At 39.9% G+C, this 19,712-nt stretch overlaps 2 protein-coding genes across 3 annotated transcripts; one reads left to right on the forward strand and one right to left on the reverse strand.

The window, feature by feature from the left end:
* The first annotated feature begins 1,099 nt into the window (after positions 1-1,099).
* On the forward strand, positions 1,100-13,328 carry LOC146703187 (serine/threonine-protein kinase tousled-like 2). Of its 2 annotated transcripts, none has more exons than XM_085466316.1 (21): positions 1,100-1,649; positions 2,723-2,817; positions 5,348-5,419; positions 6,094-6,163; positions 6,365-6,402; positions 6,597-6,689; positions 7,510-7,617; positions 8,087-8,179; positions 8,517-8,627; positions 8,899-9,059; positions 9,145-9,297; positions 9,635-9,701; positions 9,819-9,916; positions 10,007-10,088; positions 10,304-10,395; positions 10,510-10,599; positions 11,164-11,333; positions 11,465-11,603; positions 11,803-11,914; positions 12,008-12,115; positions 12,296-13,328. In XM_085466316.1, exons 2-21 carry the CDS (start codon positions 2,725-2,727, stop codon positions 12,473-12,475), a joined length of 2,130 nt encoding a protein of 709 aa, XP_085322442.1. In that variant the 5' UTR covers positions 1,100-1,649; positions 2,723-2,724; the 3' UTR covers positions 12,476-13,328. The 2 variants fall into 2 exon arrangements, with proteins under 2 accessions (XP_085322442.1, XP_085322443.1); XM_085466317.1 differs by having other exon boundaries at positions 1,101-1,649; positions 8,899-9,035.
* Positions 13,329-13,448: 120 nt separating this feature from the next.
* becn1 (beclin 1, autophagy related) lies at positions 13,449-18,657 on the reverse strand. The gene is made up of 12 exons (XM_085466318.1): positions 18,540-18,657; positions 18,145-18,277; positions 17,997-18,061; positions 17,222-17,280; positions 17,031-17,121; positions 16,811-16,947; positions 16,522-16,716; positions 16,288-16,434; positions 15,979-16,128; positions 14,965-15,025; positions 14,729-14,871; positions 13,449-14,185 (listed from the first exon to the last, which is right to left on the reverse strand). Exons 2-12 carry the CDS (start codon positions 18,269-18,271, stop codon positions 14,017-14,019), a joined length of 1,344 nt encoding a protein of 447 aa, XP_085322444.1. The 5' UTR covers positions 18,272-18,277; positions 18,540-18,657; the 3' UTR covers positions 13,449-14,016.
* Between the last annotated feature and the right edge of the window lie 1,055 nt (positions 18,658-19,712).

Raw genomic sequence — 19,712 nt, forward strand, 5'->3', positions numbered from 1 at the left:
TAGAAAAAGACTAATAAAGTATTGCTCTTTTGGAAGTGCTGTTGGAAAAAAGTGTCTTCTGTCTAAAAAGATCATGCCAGTACAGCTTAGGTTTGCAAAGCTGCATCTGAACAAACCACCAGACTTCTGGAACAATGTCCTTTGGAGCAACAAGACCATAATGGAAATATTTGATCATGATGTACAGCACTACATTTGGTGAAAACCAAACACAACATATCAGCGCAGAAAGTTCATACCATGTGGGAGCACAGTGATGGAAGGGTGATGATTTGGGATTGTTTTGCAGTAGAAGGGTCTGGACACTTTGGAATCATTGAGTCAACCATTAACTCTTCCGTAAACCAATGTATTCTAGAGTCAAATGTGAGGCCATCTGTCAAACAGTTAAAACCTTGTTGAAATTTGACAATGATCAATTGCACTGCTGCAAATCTGCAACAGAATGACAGAAAAAGAAAAGATGATGGTGTTGCAATGAACCAGTCAAAGTCCAGACCTCAATCTGACTAAATGCTGTGGTGGGTGAAGTCCAGAAACCTGAAGGAATTGAAGCAACATTGCATTTACTTCTGCTAAATTCTACAAGTTATAACCTACAAGCAATCGGGTGTACTTCATTTTTTCAACTGATGGTAAAGCTTCACGAGAAAACTCCTTTTAACACCGCTGTTTTATGTGAAAAGTAAAAAAAAAAAAAAATTACCAGAGCATAAAATATCTGAATACATAATATGTTCAGTGAAGTAGCTTGCATAGCAGTGATGACAAGGACTTAAGCTCACACAAATACAGTGTTAAACATTTACTAACTTCATTCATCAAGTTTAAAAAACAGCAACAGATGTCTTTGGTGTAATTTAATTTGTGGTGATTTAATGCATCTGTTTATTCTAGGAATCCATGCACAGTTCAGGCAAACGACTAAATGCATTAAATTATCCTATAAGCTAACAAAAACATGTTGTACATGCAGGACATAGTTTAACTGTAGTGGTTGAAATCCAGATTTAAAAAGCAGCTCTCAGGGAAGCTTTTTAGGGCCCCTTGTGGCGTGGAAGTTATCGATTTCACCCGGTTGTAATCTAACCTTGAGTACAGTACTGAGTCCGTTTTGGGGGAGCGTACATTATGTGGTAAACCGGCGCACTGGAAGCATCACTGTAAAAGGTCTCCTGGGAGCTCACTGCGGCCTTGCTGCGGGAGGTTATGATCTTTTCTTAAGCATTAAAATAATGGACTGTAACGAGATGACTCCTCCCGGTGCAAGCATCGCTCTGTAACGATAAAAAGAAGAACGAGTGAAGCAGAAATGTGACAGCACTTGTCAGGAGACTTCAGAGCACTGACAGCTCCCGGTTTGCCCGTGCAGGGGCACCAACACGGACGAGGAAACCCCGAGGATCACGGCCTCCTGTCCGGATGACACCGACAGGAGCCAGCCACACTGGTCTTTATAGCTAGCATTAGCTAAGCTAACAAATGTCTTCCCTGATTTCGAAATAATTGTAAATGGATAACTTAATACAGACAACTTTATTTGAGATGCGGGGAGCTCGGGGGTGTTAAGGAGTTTGCTGTCGCCGGTTGGACGGATAACATCCTTTCTGGGGTTGTGAGTGCTGTGAAAACTGCAAAAGGTTCTCCAGGTAAGACTTCTACTGTAGCTGGCGTTAGCTCGATTCATCACTTGACCCTAGCTAGTTTGGGCTGTGTAATAGGTTCAAATCCTACATTTTATAGGCAAAGTTTGAGTCGTTCTGCCGATTGGCATAGGATAAGCTGACAGTTGATGGGAGCGCATCGCTTTTGTGTTGTTGTTACCAGGATTTTGATTAGCACCTTTAGCTTTAGCCAAGTTTGGCATTCCTCGTCCACTCGATCGGTCAACAGTATCGAAACGGTTTTTTTCACCCACTATTATCAAGATGGTTTTGCTGAAAGGCTGCTCGAATTGGGGAGCTATGAGCCCATGGGATTGCTTTTGATGTTGAGATTGAGCTAGATAGTATTTCTGTTTAGGGAACTTGTGCTTTCTAGGATTGTTTTGATACACAAGTGAACGGGCTTGCTGGGCTGCCTGCTCAGAAATGAATATCATTATTTTATTATTATATTCTTTGGTGGTTTTTGAGCTATGACACGTCTCATATGTGCTCTCAGATTTAATTTCCTTTTTCTATTATTATTATTATTATTATTATTATTATTATTATTATTATTATTTTATTTTTTTTAAACCTATTTCTTGAAATTAATTTCAGAGTGTCACTTTAAGCAAATTTTCCCTGGTGTTTGTGTTTTGAGGAAAGCGTTCCTTTGAGCAGCAGGCTGTGACGTTTACTGATCAAATAATTGCCTAGGTTACCATGCAAATGTGACAAAAGGTGTTACATTTTCCCAGTCAGACCTCAAGCTTGTTGGGTCACTTCCCTAAATCAGAAAGTGCCACACAATTCAGTGTATGTCATTCTAACTCAAACCAGGTCTTCCACATAAGTTAAATATTTGTGGCTCAGGAGGTAAAGCAGGTCATCCACCAATCAGGAGGTCAGTAGTTCAATTCCTGGTTCCTCCAATGTGAAATCTGGGACGTTAGATTAAAAGTGCCTAGGTAAAAACAACTTGTGTGAATGAGACTTGTAATAAGAGAGTGCCCAAATTAACTAGAAAATTGCTATACAAGTACCAGTCCATTTACTGTTTATGTCTTACTTTCTAGGCATGATGGAAGGACTTCATAGCCAGGCTATCAGCCTGGATCCACGAAGGCAGGAGCTGCTTGAGGCTCGGTTCACTGGAGTCGGTGTGGCCAAGGTTGGAACATTTTAACATTGTAATGGTTGTTTTGTTGCTTAAAATGACAACAGTTGCAGGTACAGGTCATTTCTGTGGATGCTGGACTTGATGCATGTTGTTTTTGCTAAATTTTGCAATTCTTGCTGAATTAATTCCTGGAATTCATCCCACAACCCCACTGTGAGTGCAATTGGTTAGCACTCTTGTGTTAGTCTTTCAGTTGAGGTATGCTTAGAAGTCCTCTCTGTTTACAGTGTGCCCTCTGTTCAGGAGGTTTCTTCAGTGCTGTGATCTGTTTTCATGAGCTAAAGGTACAACAAGACAAGCTCTGTTTTGGCTGACACAGGAGCTGGCCGGCAGCTCTTTGTTTCAGTGGAGGATAGTGACACTTAAATGGCACAGCAGCTGAAGTTCACAGTATTGGCTGTGCTTTGCTGTACCCTGCTGTTGAACTGGGTATTAATAAGTGAGGGTGCACATCTGAGAAAATGGCAGCTCCTAAGAAAGCAGCCATTTTTATTTATTTATATTTTAAATGCTCTTACCTATATTTCACTCTTAAATTTATTGTCAGGACTGCTTGCTGTGGTATAGGAGGATAAATGATGTAAGGCTGTGGGTATGATACCAGTGGTATACAGTGGATATAAAAAGTTTACACATCCCTGTTAAAATTGCAGGTTTTTGTGATGTTAACAGTGATACCATAAGTCATTTTCCCCACTTTTCCCACCTTTACCTTACTTAACTCAACTGAAAAACAAATATTAGATAGTACACCCTACACTTTGTTGAAGTACTGTTTTGATCCAAAGATTCAATATTCGTCTAAATATTGATTTAGATATATGCTTCAGGTGATTCTCGTGTTGAAAGGTGAAATTCGTCTTCATCTACAGCTTTCTGGCAGATGTCTTAAGGTTTTAAAAGCATGATACTGCTGCCACCATGCTTCAACATGGATATTGCATTATGCCACTTATTTATTTGTGTTGTTGATTTTTAGGTTTGTTTTGTTGTTTTCTTTCCCCCTTTTTTTTTTTTTGTTTTTTTTTGTTTGGGGCTTTCTGTATGCATGTGTGGCCAGTCTCCTCAGATCAATGTAAATTTTCCACCCTTCTTAATTTTAAACTTGATGATTTAGCAAATTGTAGCTGGTCTTGGACATTTTTCTTTGTCAGAAATGGCTTCCGTCTTGCAACCCTACCCCATAGTCCTCACCGCCAGAATTTCCTGCAGCTCCTTCAGTGTTGCTGTAGGTCACTTGGTAGCCTCCCTGACCAGTTTTCATCTTGTCTTTTCATCACTGTTGTCCCATATTTCTGCCTTTTTATTTTTTTAATGACTGGCTTCACTGTGTTCCATGCTACATCCAATGCTGTGGACACTTATTTATTTATTTATTATAAACCTTTCTCTTGACTGATGCCTTTCAATGATAACATCTCTTTGATGCTTGGCTTTTGCTCTAGTTTGCAACGGAGTAAATGTTGGGAAAATCCTACTAGGGCAGCTGAACTTTATTTGGGGTTAATCAGGGTTTCTTTTAAAGTAAAGTGTGCGTGTTAGTCCCCATAGGGAAATAGTTCCTCTGCATTTAACCCATTCACCCAGTGAAGCAGTGGGCAGCCACCAGTGCAGCCCCCGGGGAGCAGTGTGTAGGGTCGGTACCTTGCTCAGGGGTACCTCAGGGTAGCCATTCAGTGGAGTCGAACCCCCGACCTTCCGATCATGGGGCCACCACTCTACCTACTGAGCTATCCCTGCCCTTAATTAATGGCAGCTGTGTACCCAAGAAGATTGATTGCTGTGATCTAATCAAAAGGTGCTTTAAGAAAGCATTAGTTTAAATGTGTGGACACTAATGCTGGTTATTGTACTTTTGTTTTTTGCTTTTTTTTTTTTGTCTTCAATTAAATGACACATGTTATAGGTCACATTAAAGTTTGGAAATGAATGGATGGATATATATATATTTTGACATTATAGATATCCACTGTATGTCTTTGAGTGCTATTTAGGACGTTGCAGTCAAACTGTAGATGTTAATATAAAGGAATGAGAGGAGTTGTCTGCTATAGTTGTGACCTTGAAAAGCGTTAAGCTAGCAGGCCTTAAAAAGCATTAGCCTCCTGCCCCAGAAAGCCTGCTGTTTCTTCTTAGTCCCATCAGGCTGTGCAGAGTCTGGCCTTTAATGACCCTAACCAATTCAGCCAACTGGAAGTCAAGTGAAGATTAGCAAGGTGATGTGTGTAATGCGCACTCACAAGGGTCATAGTGTGACAGTTGTGAATTCTGCCATAGTGGTTGGTGTTTTATTTATTGTTTTTGTTTTTTTGTTTTTAAAAAATAATACTGCACTGTAGAAATCTGCAATGAAATGAATTGGAGAGTAATGCTGACAGACTCTAAACAGGCCACAGACGTCTTTTGCTTTATCTCATGCATGCAGATCATTTAAATATCCCGTATCACACATTTTCAGTTCTGTCCATAAGAGTAGTTAATGATTAACCAATCGGGTCTTTGTCTCTCTTCTTTGCTGTAGAGTTCGGCCAACAGCGAATCATCCAACCAGTCTTTGTGCAGTGCAGGATCACTCAGTGACAAGGAACTGGAGGTTGGTTTTTGATTTTTGTGTGTGCAGCTCGCAGGTTTTCAGTATTAGTTGTTTCGAATTAGTTATGTATTTTGTGTAGTACATGCAGTAGTGTATGGAAACACTTTGGTATGGTGGAGTTTTGTGAATAATTTATCAACCTGGGTTTTTTTTGTTTTGTTTTTTTACACTTTAATTAAATAGTAACAGAATTTAATATTTAATTCTGTTACTAAGAAATTGAAAGAAAACCAATAATTAACCCAGAGAGAGAGGAAAAAATGCTTTTGTAAATTTTAGTTCATGCTTATGGATAAATGGGGAACCTAGCTGGCTTAAAGAAACTCACACAAACATGGGAAAACATGTAAAGCCCTCAGAGAAAGAATCATTATCCAGACTTAATCCTGAACCCTCTTGCTGTGACGCAATGAGGCACAGCAATAAGCCAGCATACCACCTCATAGGCAAATTTAAAAACCTGGTATGACTATAATATGACTGGAAGCACTACAAAGTTTACTAAATACTAAACTCGAATAAAAAAAACTGCTGTTAATGTTATTATATTTTTTCAAAAGTTTATTTTAACTAAGAGACTCGAACTTAAAGCTCTAAGACTTACATTTATACAGTTTCTTTGCTGTTAATGTGGTTAATTGATCAATTCTAAGCTGCTTTTTTGTGTTTGTCAGACACCAGAGAAGAAGCCCAATGACAGAAGCAGGAAGAGGAAAGGAGACACCTATGACAACAACAGCCAAGGCAAGTCCACATACATCTTATGTGTTTAAAGCAGAAATGCCTCTCTGTATTGGGAAATGATCAGCTGCTCAACTTTAAAGTGTTGCACCACTTTAAGTTTGGTGTTAAATAATTGTTTAAAAAAACTGGAGTCTTAAAATACAAAGTTGTAAGAGTCACATTTACGTTTCCTTTACTATAAAAGGCTGTTTTTGTTTACAGGAAAGGGAAGAGTGCAAAAAATGAGCGATTACTGCGATGTGAGTACAAACTGAAAGGACATAAGATGCTTTAGATTTGTTGAATGCATGGTTTCATTGATGCTCATTGTTTTCAGTTCTGAAGCTTTCCTCTTTCATACGCTTGTCCTGGTTATATCAGTACTGCCCTTCATTGATCCTTTGCTAAATAACCACTCTGTCCTCTTTGTTTCTTCTCTTTGTCCTGTGGTCAGTTTGCTGGTAGCAGCGGCTCTGGCACCAGTCCTGCTCGAAGCATCCCTATGCTGGTGCGCTCGTCTCCTCAACATTCACTGTCTAATCCTATGGTGAGCACAGCATTCGTCTCTGTTGCACCTTTAGCCAGTGTCAAAGTCAACCGATGGTTGTGAGTTTTCTTCTTTTCTGGGAGGACTAACTGGCACATCTTTGGTTTGTCTGCATCACTTAAGTCAGTGGTTTTAGTGAAATGGGAGCTAACTTTTCTAGTGCTGGTGTCATGCCTTCAGTTTTGGGCTTAACTGGCTGGGATTTAAAGCAGGGAACAGTCCGGAAGATCAATGTGTACATTACACGAAACATTTGCTCGCACTAAATGTGTAAGCTTCTCTGATGGCTGCATTATATAATTGATAACTTGGTTACATGCCATAACTTTCCCCCCAGCAACCAACAGCCCTGTAAGCAGTAATTTATGGCGTTGGGGTTCTAAATGAAAGGAGCAATAATTGACTTTCTGTGGCATCCTAGTCAGATGCCTGAACCACCTCAATTGGCTCCTTTCAATGTGGATTAGCAGCGTTATCCTCAACTCGGCAGACCGCTATCTGCAGCTGTTTCAGCAGGCCAATGCTCACCACTATCTGCCAGAGTAGAGCTTTTCTGGATCCGGAGCATATCCAGACCTTCACCAGCATTTAGTCCCATTATGTCTCCAAGGAAAGTTGTAATAAAACTACTATGGACTGTCAAAACATTTCTTTCTCATTCTTTTTTTTTTTTTTTTTTTTGTAAATAAAATTCTCTCCACATTATGTTTTCCTTTTAATGCCTTTGAGCTTCTCTATAAACTGATGCTGTCTGTGAATCTGGGTCTGATATTTTGTCCCCCATGTTCCTCTACTTTTTCTTTCTTTCACTGAAATACAGCTTCAGCACAACAGTCCTTCGTCCACAGGATCAGCCCACACAGACTCTTCATCTTGCAGCTCTGTTAAAACAGCCCCCACACACTCCTATTCCCATAAAGCCATCCAGGTAACTGAGACTGACCCAAATCACTGCTTGACACCTTGACTTTTCTTCTTTTCTCTTTTTTTTTTCTTCATTATAATCTCAGTCATGTTGAAGCACGTCCCTGGTTTAAGTGTTCTGTAGAGTCTGACAAAACTTGTAAGGTTGCAACACTGCACACCTTGTTATGCCATTAAAAAAGTACAGTACAGTTGGGATGTGGATGCTAGAATTAAAAGGGCATTAAAGGTCTCACACTGCTGGTTTTCTGACATAATAGTTGCAACAGATCCAGCTGTTCTTGTAAATTACACTAATTGGCCTGATTTAAAGGTCAGCACTTAAAAGTCACTTCTAATATTTGCGATACCAGTGGCTGATTTTGATTTAAATTTAAAATGATGGACTTCTTTGTTAGTGACCCAAGAGGTTTGTCCACCTTTTGAACGAGATGCTTACTGTGGGCTCGCTACCTTTTGATCTCCTTCCTCAGTCGGACCTGACGATCCTGAAACTGACAGCACTGGAGAAGAGCAAGAACTCTGACCTGGAGAAGAAGGAAGGGAGGATAGATGACCTGTTGAGGGTAAAATCAGCAGTTACTCAAATGTTTCTCTTAACAGATAGCTTGGACCATTGAAAATACAACTGTGAGACGAGTCATTATTGTCCAAATCTGTTGCTTTGTTTATTTGGCTAACAATGACAAATCTCTCAGTAATTAACCTTCACCAGTCCGCTTACAGCTCATCACGCTCGTTAACTTTTAAACGCCACTAGTTTGCTGACATTTACACCACTTTCATTTAAGCTACAAACTGAAATTCTGGCAGTTTTTCCCCATCGTGTCAGTTTAATAAGCGGCCTTGAATCCTTGCTGTAATGAGAATTGGTTGTCAGAGTGATGATGCGTGTTTTGGCAGGCAAACTGTGACTTGAGGCGGCAGGTGGACGAGCAGCAGAAGATGCTGGAGCGCTACAAGGAGAGACTAAACAAGTGTGTGACCATGAGCAAGAAGCTGCTAATTGAGAGGGTCGGTGTGAATATGAATTTGCACAAGTATGTTTACCTGATTTGGGACACCTCTGTAGTACAATGTGAAAACCAAAGAAGTCAGTTTATGCATGTAAGCATTGCCTGAATGTAACTTGTAAAAGGCTTTATGGTGATTTAAGGTGGAACTGAATAGTATTATTTGATAATAATATTTGATACTTCATATCCTCTAGGTTTTTTTTTTGCTTTGTTTTGTTTTTTTGTGCCTACAATGTTTTACTCATTTATTTCTTTATTTGTGTTTGAAGTCAAGACAGGAGAAGATGGCATGCAGGGACAAGAGCATGCAGGACCGTCTACGCCTGGGTCACTTCACCACCGTACGCCACGGAGCTTCCTTCACTGAGCAGTGGACAGATGGATATGCCTTCCAGAATCTCATCAAGTCAGAACACAAATGGGCACAAGCGTACATTTAAATTGTTATTTATTTATTTATTTTTTCTATTCAGCATACAGAAATGCTTACGCCAGATTGTCCCTGCATGTTGTAGGCAGCAAGAGCGAATCAACTCTCAGCGGGAGGACATTGAGAGGCAGAGGAAGCTGCTGGGGAAGAGGAAACCTCCCTCCATGGCCCAAACGTTTCCACCCAACCTGGAGCACAACAAACGAAAAAGCAGAAGCAACGGCCAAGAGAGTGAAACGTACGGTTACAAGGAGCAGATCACTTTATTGTGTAATAAATGGTGGATTAATAAGCTTGTAGCCTGAATATAATGAGGTTTACTGGTCTGTGGGGGGCCAGTCATGCAGTTTTGTGGTGAGTGGTATTGATGGCTGTCAGTAAGCCGTTAACCTGAACCAGCATTGGGTGAAAAAAAATTTAGTAAGAGGTCAAATGCTGTATATTTAACTCTGTAGATCACAATTATTTAGACATTTAACATATTTTCTTCAGTAAAATCTCACGTTTTCTTTGCTTTCTGTTTTTAATATCTTGTTTATGTAATAATGCATTTCTGGCTCTCTGATCTCTCACAGGTTGTCACTGGCAGAGTATCGCGAGCAAGAGGAGATCTTCAAACTTCGAATCGGTCATCTTAAAAAGGTGCCAATGTTTCTTTTCGCTTTTGTTGTTGTTTTTCCCACTTTTTTTTCTTTCTTTCTTTTGGAGTCACCCGTTCAAACGATGAGGTAGGTGATAAATCTCTGCACTTGTATGCAGGAAGAAGCAGAGATCCATGCAGAGCTGGACCAGTTGGAGCGTGTGAGAAATCTGCACATTCGAGAGCTTAAGAGAATCCATAATGAGGACAACTCGCAGTATGTATCATCCCAGTTTAACATGCCCTACTCAAGCTCTGTGGTGTCTTTTTAAAGCAACAAATACTTTAACAACGTGTTCCTTTGTAGATTTAAAGACCACCCCACACTGAATGACCGATATCTGCTGTTACAGCTCCTTGGAAGAGGTGGCTTTAGTGAAGTTTTTAAGGTAAGCCAGTGCTATTTACTTGGTTTCCATTCCTCATGAATACCTTTTTTGTTCCTTCTTTGTTTTCTAAACTTTGAGTGACGTACAGGAAGATAAGTCTTGCAACACTTCTGTATGCAGTAAACAGCTACTGTAGAGAATTCAATGGGAAATTCAGGCTATTCAAGCTGCTTTGTATTGATGTGAAATGTACCTTTTTTTTTTTTTTTTTACAGGCTTTTGATTTCACAGAGCAGAGGTACGTGGCCATTAAAATCCATCAACTCAACAAGAACTGGAGGGAAGAGAAGAAGGAAAACTACCACAAGTGAGTCTGCCGCTCTGTAAATGTGCTCTCTACGTGTTATTGTGTGATCGGAAATATTTCTTTTATTTATACTCAAGTGATTAATTCGGACTCATTAATTTTTTTTCGTTGCAGACACGCCTGTAGAGAATACAGAATCCACAAAGAACTCGATCATCCTAGAATAGTGAAACTTTACGACTATTTCTCGCTCAACACAGACTCGTAAGTGCTTCATTTCACATAAAGCTCACGATGTGGCACTAATGCGAATGCGATGATTATTTATAAGTGTTTGTTATTCGGTAGTGTTCAGGGCAAAAACTTCAATTTTTATTTTCTCATCTGTAGTTATTATGGATGTTTAAGAGCTTGGGTTTCAGTTGGAAGTTTGTTCTGTGTAGTTTGTAGTCTGTGGCAGTGGCTATGGAGGTGATGAGAGCCTTAGGTGACAATATTTAAGAATTACTTATTAACAATGATACTTTTTTTTTTCTTCTTTTTTCATAGTAAATACTAGAAAATGTTAAAACTGCTTTGTTTGATGAAAAGAAATGGAAAGCAGAAGCTTTGAATATTTGAATACCATAAAATGAATCTATAGATTTCCAGTAATAATAATTTGGCAGATGCACATGATCTTTTTTTTGTTCATGTCTTTTGTAAACTTGGAAAGTGTTGCTGATATTATCACTTTTTATCACATCAGGCATCTTAGAATATGTTTGAACGTGTAGGTGATCATTGACGCCTTCACAGTTAACCCATGTGTTATCTAATCTGGTGCAGGTTCTGCACAGTACTCGAGTACTGTGAAGGCAATGACCTGGATTTCTACTTGAAGCAGAACAAATCGATGACGGAGAAGGAGGGCCGCTCCATCGTCATGCAGCTCGTCAATGCCCTCAAGTACCTCAATCAGATTCGGCCACCCATCATACACTACGACCTCAAGCCTGGTAATCTCACTGAGTTTTATGGGCAACACACAAATGTGTTTTCTATTCTAAACATAAAAGATCTCTGGCTATGTTTACAGTGTAGGACTCGTGATGCTTGTGAACCCTCATTTTACGTGTTCTGTCACCAGGGAACATCCTGTTGGTCAACGGCACAGCTTGCGGAGAGATAAAGATCACAGATTTTGGTCTCTCCAAGATCATGGACGATGACAGCTACAACTCTGCAGATGGCATGGAGCTGACCTCACAGGGAGCAGGGACCTACTGGTACACATAGACACTTTGCACTGTATTTAGTCACCAAGCAACCAGGATGACTACGCAGGTTTAGCAGATGTGCAACGGTTTCACAGTAATGCTGCTAACTCAATTTTAATTCTGTATTCAGCAAGCAGTTTGAGAATAAAGAAAGATCAGAAAAAAACTTTTTTCTCTGATTTGTTATTTTTGTTTGTCTTGCTTACAGGTATCTACCACCTGAGTGCTTTGTAGTGGGCAAGGAGCCCCCTAAAATATCCAACAAAGTGGACGTTTGGTCAGTAGGGGTCATCTTCTACCAGAGCTTGTATGGACGCAAGGTAACCACTAATCTGTATTACAGTAGTTGTCAGGTTTCTGTTTTGTTTTTGAATAAATGAACTTAACAAGTCTGTAACTTGATCTTTTTCAAGCCGTTTGGTCATAACCAGTCGCAGCAGGATATCCTGCAAGAAAACACGATACTAAAAGCCACCGAGGTGCAGTTTCCCCCCAAACCTGCAGTCACCACAGAAGCAAAGGTCTGGTATTCATTTCTTTGAAACTGCAACAAACTTGTTGACCAGTTGGCATAACTATCTGCACAGTGCATTACATATGTTGCATTAACAGAACAGCAGTTAGCCTGAGAATTTAAAAAAAAAAAAAAAAAGTGTGTTCAGCTATAATGAGTCACTTTTTGTCACGGTTTCCCTTTACAGGCCTTCATTCGACGTTGCTTGGCTTACCACAAAGAGGACAGGGTGGATGTGCTGCAGTTGGCCAGTGACCCCTTCCTCATGCCCCACATCCGAAAAGCCCTGGGCAGCAGCACACCTCCAGCACCTCCCATTCCTTCCACCTCCAGCTGCTACAGCAGCAGTGCCTCCAATTCGAGCTAGCTGAAAGAAACTAGAACAAAACCCCAAAGCCACATGGAGACGTTACACCCTTGATGGAGCTCCTCCTTTGCTCTCTTCATGGCAAGAAAGCAGAGCGCATGATGGGAAGGAGGCATCTTAAAAGAGTGAATGGAACCAAAATAATCTATGGTGTGGCGTTGTAGTAGAATATGTGCCCACCACTGTTATTCAAGTGGTGTAAATGTGCCAGCCTCTGGCTGCGGGCTCAGTAGAACCCAAAGAATTGCCCATATGCATGCACTAACAAAACTTTGGCTCATTTCAAGAGGCTTTTTTACATGACGAATATATGAAGCACCTGAAAAATTGCATAACTGTGACAGGCTCAGAGGTATGCTATGTGTGGAAAATCTCTTGCCTATACTCCTAAAAGGCTTTGAAGAGGAAGCATAAATTAAATGTCACCCCATACTGCTTGAAATACATCGTCTATCAAAGTATTTTCAGATTAATAGTTGTCAGTTTTAAATGTGTTCTGATAGAATTGAACCTGGAACTTTTTTTTTAGGAAGGGCTTCGAGTGATGAGGAGTGACTGATGACCAAAGTTCGAGGCCTGTCGTCATGACGTGGCTTCTTTAAAAGGTCATAAATGACTTGACATAGAGAGGGCTGACTCTAGAAGACTGACTTGTTTGACCAATTTGAAATATTTTACTTGATAACTGGAATTCAGCTTATTTTAATTGTTAAGTCCATATTTTTCCATGAGATTCACCCCCACCTCTAACGCTGTTAAACTTGAATGGTGTGTGGGTGGTGACTGAGTGATTGTTGTGATGCGAGGTAAGATTAAACTGAATTGATGAAACCATTAAAAAAACAAAAGAATATTTGGTTAACTGTGTGGTGTCTCGCTTCATTTTGGGAAATTGTGCAAACTTTTTTATATTAAGTTCAAACATCAATGTGATTTAATATATGCAATCTTAAAAAAAAAAAAGCTCCAGATATTTTCTTCCAAACAGTTTTATTAAGTCATTTGGTACAGAGTATGAACACAAGGCTGAAGCATCAGTGCACCTCCAGCAGTTATGTGTATGATAAATCTGGTAATTGCATTCAATGTTAATGAAATACTGACTTGTTGAATACTAAAATCTACTCCAACTATCACACAGCCTTTAAATTTTAATAGGTGAGGGGCAACAGGAAGTGGACAATACATCAAACTTACAAATATTGAAAGCATATCGTGGTATTAACAAAGCAGGCAAGAACTAAATGAAACATCATCCTGCTTAATTTGAGGGGGATATCTACAACTGTATTAATTTTCTTTATTTTTAGTGAACCAACAATTTTAAATCTCCCTGTTGCAGCAAAATAGACTTTAATGGATTTTCTGTAACTTGTTTAAAAAAAAAAAAAAAGGGGCTCGATATCACTCAAAGCTTTTTGCTGTATAGTGCAGACTTAACCATTCTTTTCCTTTGGCTAAAGTATCCAAATATATATTGCATGATATTCCTTCAACAGATGTGAATGTGACTAATCAAATATTGACACTGTCCAGCTGCTTTATCTGTTGTAGAACTGTGAGGTAACCCAAGCCAGTCCCCACTTCAGATTGGTTAACATAAACTTGAGCGCTTTCGTCCACTGCTCCTCAGAGTTAAACTGAGTTTTGATGGAGTAGGAGCCTCCGCTGCCACCCGTATCTTCGATCTTGCCCTTCTCCACATCCATTCTGAGGTATGAGGGAGAAAAAAGTCAAGACTAGTTTCTAAGTTTATAAATATAACACTGAATCTGAACTTAAATCAAAAACCTGGGAAATGTAACATTCCTGAGTCACAAATTTAATATGTTCACAGAGGCTGAAATGCTTATTACACCGGAGTATCCAAAATTTCCCCGATTTGCTTACATTGAACCAAAGGCCACATGTCTGTATTCACAGTACAGAGTTTAAGTTTATGAAGGATCAGTCTGTTAAAGAATGAATATGATTTGGGATATTCCAACCTTGATGTACTAGCAGGGAACAACTAAAGTGTAGATTTTCACGTTGGTTCCGAGTGTGGGGTCGAAGCTTGCCTAAACTTGCTTATTTGACTAAGATGCTAATAATAAAGGTTCACTTGTGTAGAATAGGGCTGACATTGGACCAGAATTTACATTCAAACTACCGGTACATGTATATTTATAAATTCATTTTAAATGGCCCATAGATGTGCTACACAATGAGCACACAGAAATTTACAATACACACATAATGCTGATATCTGACCTGTAGGGGAGGCAGAAGCCAGTGTCTCCTTTTTCCACCTCCTCTTTGAACTGTTGGACACAGTCCAGGAAGGCCACCATGGCATGATCGAACTTATTGTCCCAGAAGAACCTCAGTCCACCTGAGCAGTACAGTGGGAGCTCCTGAAAACACAATGGTAGACAAAAAATGGCAGAATAAGAACCTGGACAACTGTTTAAATAAGCACAGGAGAGCCGGGTGTAAGAATGAACTACCTTTGACTTGTCTGTCAGTGACTCCAAGTATGAGTGGTTTCCATATGGGACAAGACGATATCTGAGGGGACAAAGAAGAGTTTGAGCTAGTTTATTGCACTTCAGACTAACAGAAGATTAACTGGAAACCGCACTAAATTTTAGTGATTCGAGGCTGGGATTCATTAAGGTTACAGAACTAAGACATTTAGACAGACAATGAGCACAGCAAATTACAAGAAAATTATCATTCCAGGACAAAATAATAGCGAATAATTCAATCTTGTCAACTAAAACATGATTTGCAAACATTATTGAGAGAATGTAAATCTGTAAGAAACCAAGTAAGTGATGTAATAAAGCTATGTAGGCATGTAGATATGGTAAAGAAAACCTGGCGAAGTTCTCGCTGAGCATCAGAATTAGAAAGAAAAGTGATTTAAGAGACTTTAAACGTGATGTGCTTCTTGGTGCCAGACAGCCTAGTCTGACTATTTTAGAAACTGCTGATCTACTGAGATTTTCGTCCCAGATCACCATGTCTATGGTTGGTTTTAAAAAGACAAAATTAAAAATTCATCCCATCTCTCCATCTCTCTCTCTCTCAAGCTGCTGCAGCACTGTCCTTGAGGTGTTTGGTATATCCTTTTCAACGCTCCACTGTTGTTGACTATATCCACAGTTACTGACAGCTGCTTCCATCAGCATAAAGCTCCATGTGAAAACCTCAAATAATCTTAAACATATCAATGAGTTCACTGTACACAAATGGCCTCCACAGTCACCAGATCGTAATCAAAGATCATCCAAGAAGACTTCCATCATGTAGCCGACAAGCAACAGGAACCATGTGACGCTATCATGTCAATATGGACCAAAATAGCCAATGAATGTTACCAGTACCTTGTTGAATCTATGCCACAAAAAAGAGGGTCCAACATTATACTGACAATCTGTACCTAATAAAGGGGCTGGCGAGTGTGTTTTAAGCTCAACAGCAAATGGTGAAGAAAGCAAGTTAAATTAAGCGTGTACCTCTGAAAGCGCAGCCCCATTTTGTTGGCGAGAGCGTGCAACAGAAGCACCGTCTGTCCCCAGGCTGCGTTGATCTCGTTCCACTCCACCGGGACGCTGGGGAGTCGGCCCAGGCGGAAGTTGTTGATGGTACCAAACTGGCCGCTGTGCCTGGAAAAAGAGGAGAAACGAGTCGGATTCTCAGCCAATAGGCTCGTCTCATAGTCTGTGTTAAAGATTTGAAAGTCAACATTGATTTAAGGACCTAAATTATTTCTTAGCATACACAACAATGTGTTTGCCACCGTGTGTTTGTGTGTGTGTGTGTACCAGATGTGAAATGTAGCATTGAAAACGTTGGTCTTTTTCAGGCGGTCTAGCTGAATCTGGCAGTAGCGCATCTGGTTATCAACACTCTTGAGCTCATCATCCAGCTCTAGCTGTTGCCGTTTAAACTCGCTGTACTCCTTCTGGTATCTTTAGAAAGGGGAAGACAGAGGAGTTAGGTGCTGTATCATTTAAAATACACCCATCACCTGTCTACACCATTGCTAGCTCACTCACTGTAGCTCCTCTGTGTCAAGCTGCTGAGCTTGGATCCTGCTCTGGGCCAGGTCTTGGGCCACAGTAGCCCTCTGCTCCTCCACAGCCTCCAGCTCCTGAACCAGTTTTTCCTCATCCTCTTTGAGCTGCTGTAGCTCTGCCAACAGGGTCTCCTCATCCTCCACCTGCAGGTGCGATAGCAGCTCCAGACACTGCCTAGAAATACATTCACAAACATTTGGAATCAGCACTTTAAGTGGTTCTCAGTACTGGGCAGCTGCTTAGGCTGGATCCTCATTCTTGTGCTCACTTGTAATTCTGGCATTCGTTCTCTGTGATGTTGAGCTGCGTGTCTAGGTGGTCCAGCAGAGTGTCGGTACATTCCTCGCACAGTGGGTGGTCCACATCTGTCTGGCCCGACATGATGTCGAACAGGTCACTGGTTACCTTGGTGGGATATGATCAGAGGCAAAGCTTATTTGGTTTTGTCACACAGATAATACACCGTGAAATCAATGCATGTTTGTCACCTTCAGTCTACGACTGAGGTTTTCCATGGTGCCGCCATCAGATGCATCTCCAATGAGTGTGAAGCTGTTGGCGCTCTCTGTTGACATCATTCTGAGGAAAAGCACGCCATTCAAGATTAAGCAATTCTGTCAGCTTTGTTGGACATGCAAGTAAAAAAAAAAAAAAAAAAAAAAAAGAGTTGGGTGCTCACCGTGCAGGAGGGATGTATTTTCTCGAAACTCCATCCTGCTTGTTTTCAACAAATGTTTCCTGTGAAAAGAATCCAAGTCTAAGAGTCAAACAAATTTTTCAACAGCATATTTTCACATAAAACTGAAATAATTATTTGTTTTTCATCTTTGAAAACCAAGAGTGACAGGGCCAGAATAGCACTTAATACAGTTATAACAAACAGCACCACCAGATACATCTGTATCTGTAACTGAGGGAATACAAATGAGACAACACAACACTAAAAGCAATCACACTATTCAGTAGTACATCCTCTACACACAGTAAACAGCAATGAGACTCTCAAGTCCATTTATAAGTTATTCCAGGAGAGACAGAGAGCTAATACAGCCTTTATACACTGCGCAAAAAAAAGGAAAACTTTGAAAACATATCAGATTTCAATGGAGGAAAATAACTGGATATAATCATGCCACACCTTTTTACGTAAATGAAAATTATCTGGTATTCTTCAGAGGCCTGATTTCAAAAACACATGAAAATCAAACTGAAAAAAGTAGCATGAGCTAGTCCATTTTGCTTAAATTTATTTGCAGCAACTCTTAATGGTACTCAGTTTATATAGTCCCCATCTGCTCCAATGAATGCCTGACGAAGTTAGACTGCTCCTCCCACAAATAGATCAGAAAGTCTGAAGTTTCATTGGCTTTGATTATACTTTGATTAAAAATCCTTTACTTTTTCTTTTTAATAATGTATTACACAGAGCAGTTTCCAGCTCGGCATTAACCTACCTCTGGTGCCGTCTCCACTCCGCTGTTGTCAGACTGTTTGCTGGGGGTCACTGAGACTATTGGAGCTGACGAGGAAGAGGAGGAAAGAGGTCATACATAGGGCGACAAATGGAGCAGGTTCAACATCAAATACGGCGATTAAACATACCAATAAGCTCCTGGATGGTGACCCGATCGAGAACATTGAAGGATGTGTCCAGTTTCAGCGGCTGGGAGCAGCGCTGACACACAAAGCTCACCTGCATGGTGGTGCTCGACGTTTTGGAGCCCTCCATCGCTGGCTAAAAACAAAAAACAAGTTAATAAGTAAAACCACGTTTCATTTTAAATTAACGACTATCTCCTCATGTAGGAACGCTTCGACTAGTGACGAAGGTTAAAAGCAGCGCATAAACACTTGTCTAGTCACCGTTTACTTGCTAGCTAGTTAGCTGTTTGGCTAAACACTTGCTAACAGCAGGTTGGGTACAGCCAAACCATAAGTTTGGCAGGTAGTTTTTGTGTAGCATACAACCAGGGTGTAAAAGCACAAAAGAGACTCACTGTCGTGTGTGATAATTAAACGCTACAGCATTATAATCCTAATGCTGCGTCCTAAAGGGACTCCATCCCGCCTCCACTTCCTTATTGTTGTTTACGGCGGTTTTGACGTCATGTTAAAAGTTAGTCACGTGAGAAAGCAAGAGCCCTTGTGTTACTGTGATTTATCATTAGTAAACGTATTAATATTAAGATATACTTTATCAGTCCCGTTGTTGCCATATTCACATTATTACAGCTGTAATGTTTTATTGTTTATTATTTCGCATTTATTGCTGGACAGAGTAGAATAAATAGATATAGATTGATAAAAATTGATAATAGATAGATGCAGCTTGAGCAATCCCAAGAATACTACACAACAACAGAAAAATGTACACTATACAGTACTATAAGTACAATTTTAACCACAAAGACATACACATAGAGAGAGAGAGAGAGAGAGAGAGAGAGGAGAGTTGAATATTACTGACTGGATACCAGTGCAGATTTGTTTATCAGTCCCCAATGTGTGTATGTTTGTATTAACATATGTAAGTATATATGTGGTCTAACGGTGGCTGGGAGGAAAGACCTTTACACACCGTGGATGCAGGAGCCTGTCACTGAAAGGTTTACTTCAAAGATAGTTAATAACTAATATAAAATTATATAATTCTCTATAGAATATATCATTCTTATATTGCAGTTTTATTACAGCTCAATCTGATGGTCACAAACTAATATCTGATTAAGACATTTCATTGCCACTGCAAATATTTGATTTGATCACTCCCGGCTACCAAAAAAATGGGATCCTATAAATGCAGACAAAAGGAGACAGACCCCCGCTGTAACCATTTTTTCATCAAGGTTATATAGATACACCAAAGCAAATCTACTTTATTTGCTTTGCGTGCGCATGGTAATTTTATTAACACTGTCAACTGTTATTTAACATAACATGTGCTTTTAGCATTACTAAAAAGTGTACATTTCAATACTGGTAAATAGAAAATACAGCAAATCAGATTATATCACCCAGTGAAAGTAAATGAATGAGGGATAAAAAGCTGCTGCTTTTAGCCACCTGCTGAGAAACACTTCTGCTCAGGTAATTTAACTGATTGTCATCTACCCCTCTTTTACACAACAATATATTATATAGCATTTAAGAGTCTGTTTTTCAAAGCCAAA

Source organism: Copadichromis virginalis, linkage group LG8 (assembly GCF_057382275.1).
Source record: "Copadichromis virginalis isolate Kocher_CV1m ecotype Utaka linkage group LG8, C_Virginalis_male_GT1.1, whole genome shotgun sequence".
Taxonomy (NCBI): Eukaryota; Metazoa; Chordata; class Actinopteri; order Cichliformes; family Cichlidae; genus Copadichromis; species Copadichromis virginalis.

Bases quoted from the DNA above. Each gene is read 5' to 3' on its own strand.
- becn1 (XM_085466318.1), bottom strand. From the start codon at position 18,271: ATGGAGGGCTCCAAAACGTCGAGCACCACCATGCAGGTGAGCTTTGTG. The intron at 16,948-17,030 runs GTGACAAACATG...TATCCCACCAAG, and splicing joins ACCTCAGTCGTAGACTGAAG to GTAACCAGTGACCTGTTCGA. The intron at 14,186-14,728 runs GTCAGATATCAG...CTCATACCTCAG, and splicing joins GGCTTCTGCCTCCCCTACAG to AATGGATGTGGAGAAGGGCA.
- LOC146703187 (XM_085466316.1), top strand. From the start codon at position 2,725: ATGATGGAAGGACTTCATAGCCAGGCTATCAGCCTGGATCCACGAAGG. The intron at 6,164-6,364 runs GCAAGTCCACAT...TTTTGTTTACAG, and splicing joins CTATGACAACAACAGCCAAG to GAAAGGGAAGAGTGCAAAAA. The intron at 8,628-8,898 runs GTCGGTGTGAAT...TTGTGTTTGAAG, and splicing joins AGAAGCTGCTAATTGAGAGG to TCAAGACAGGAGAAGATGGC.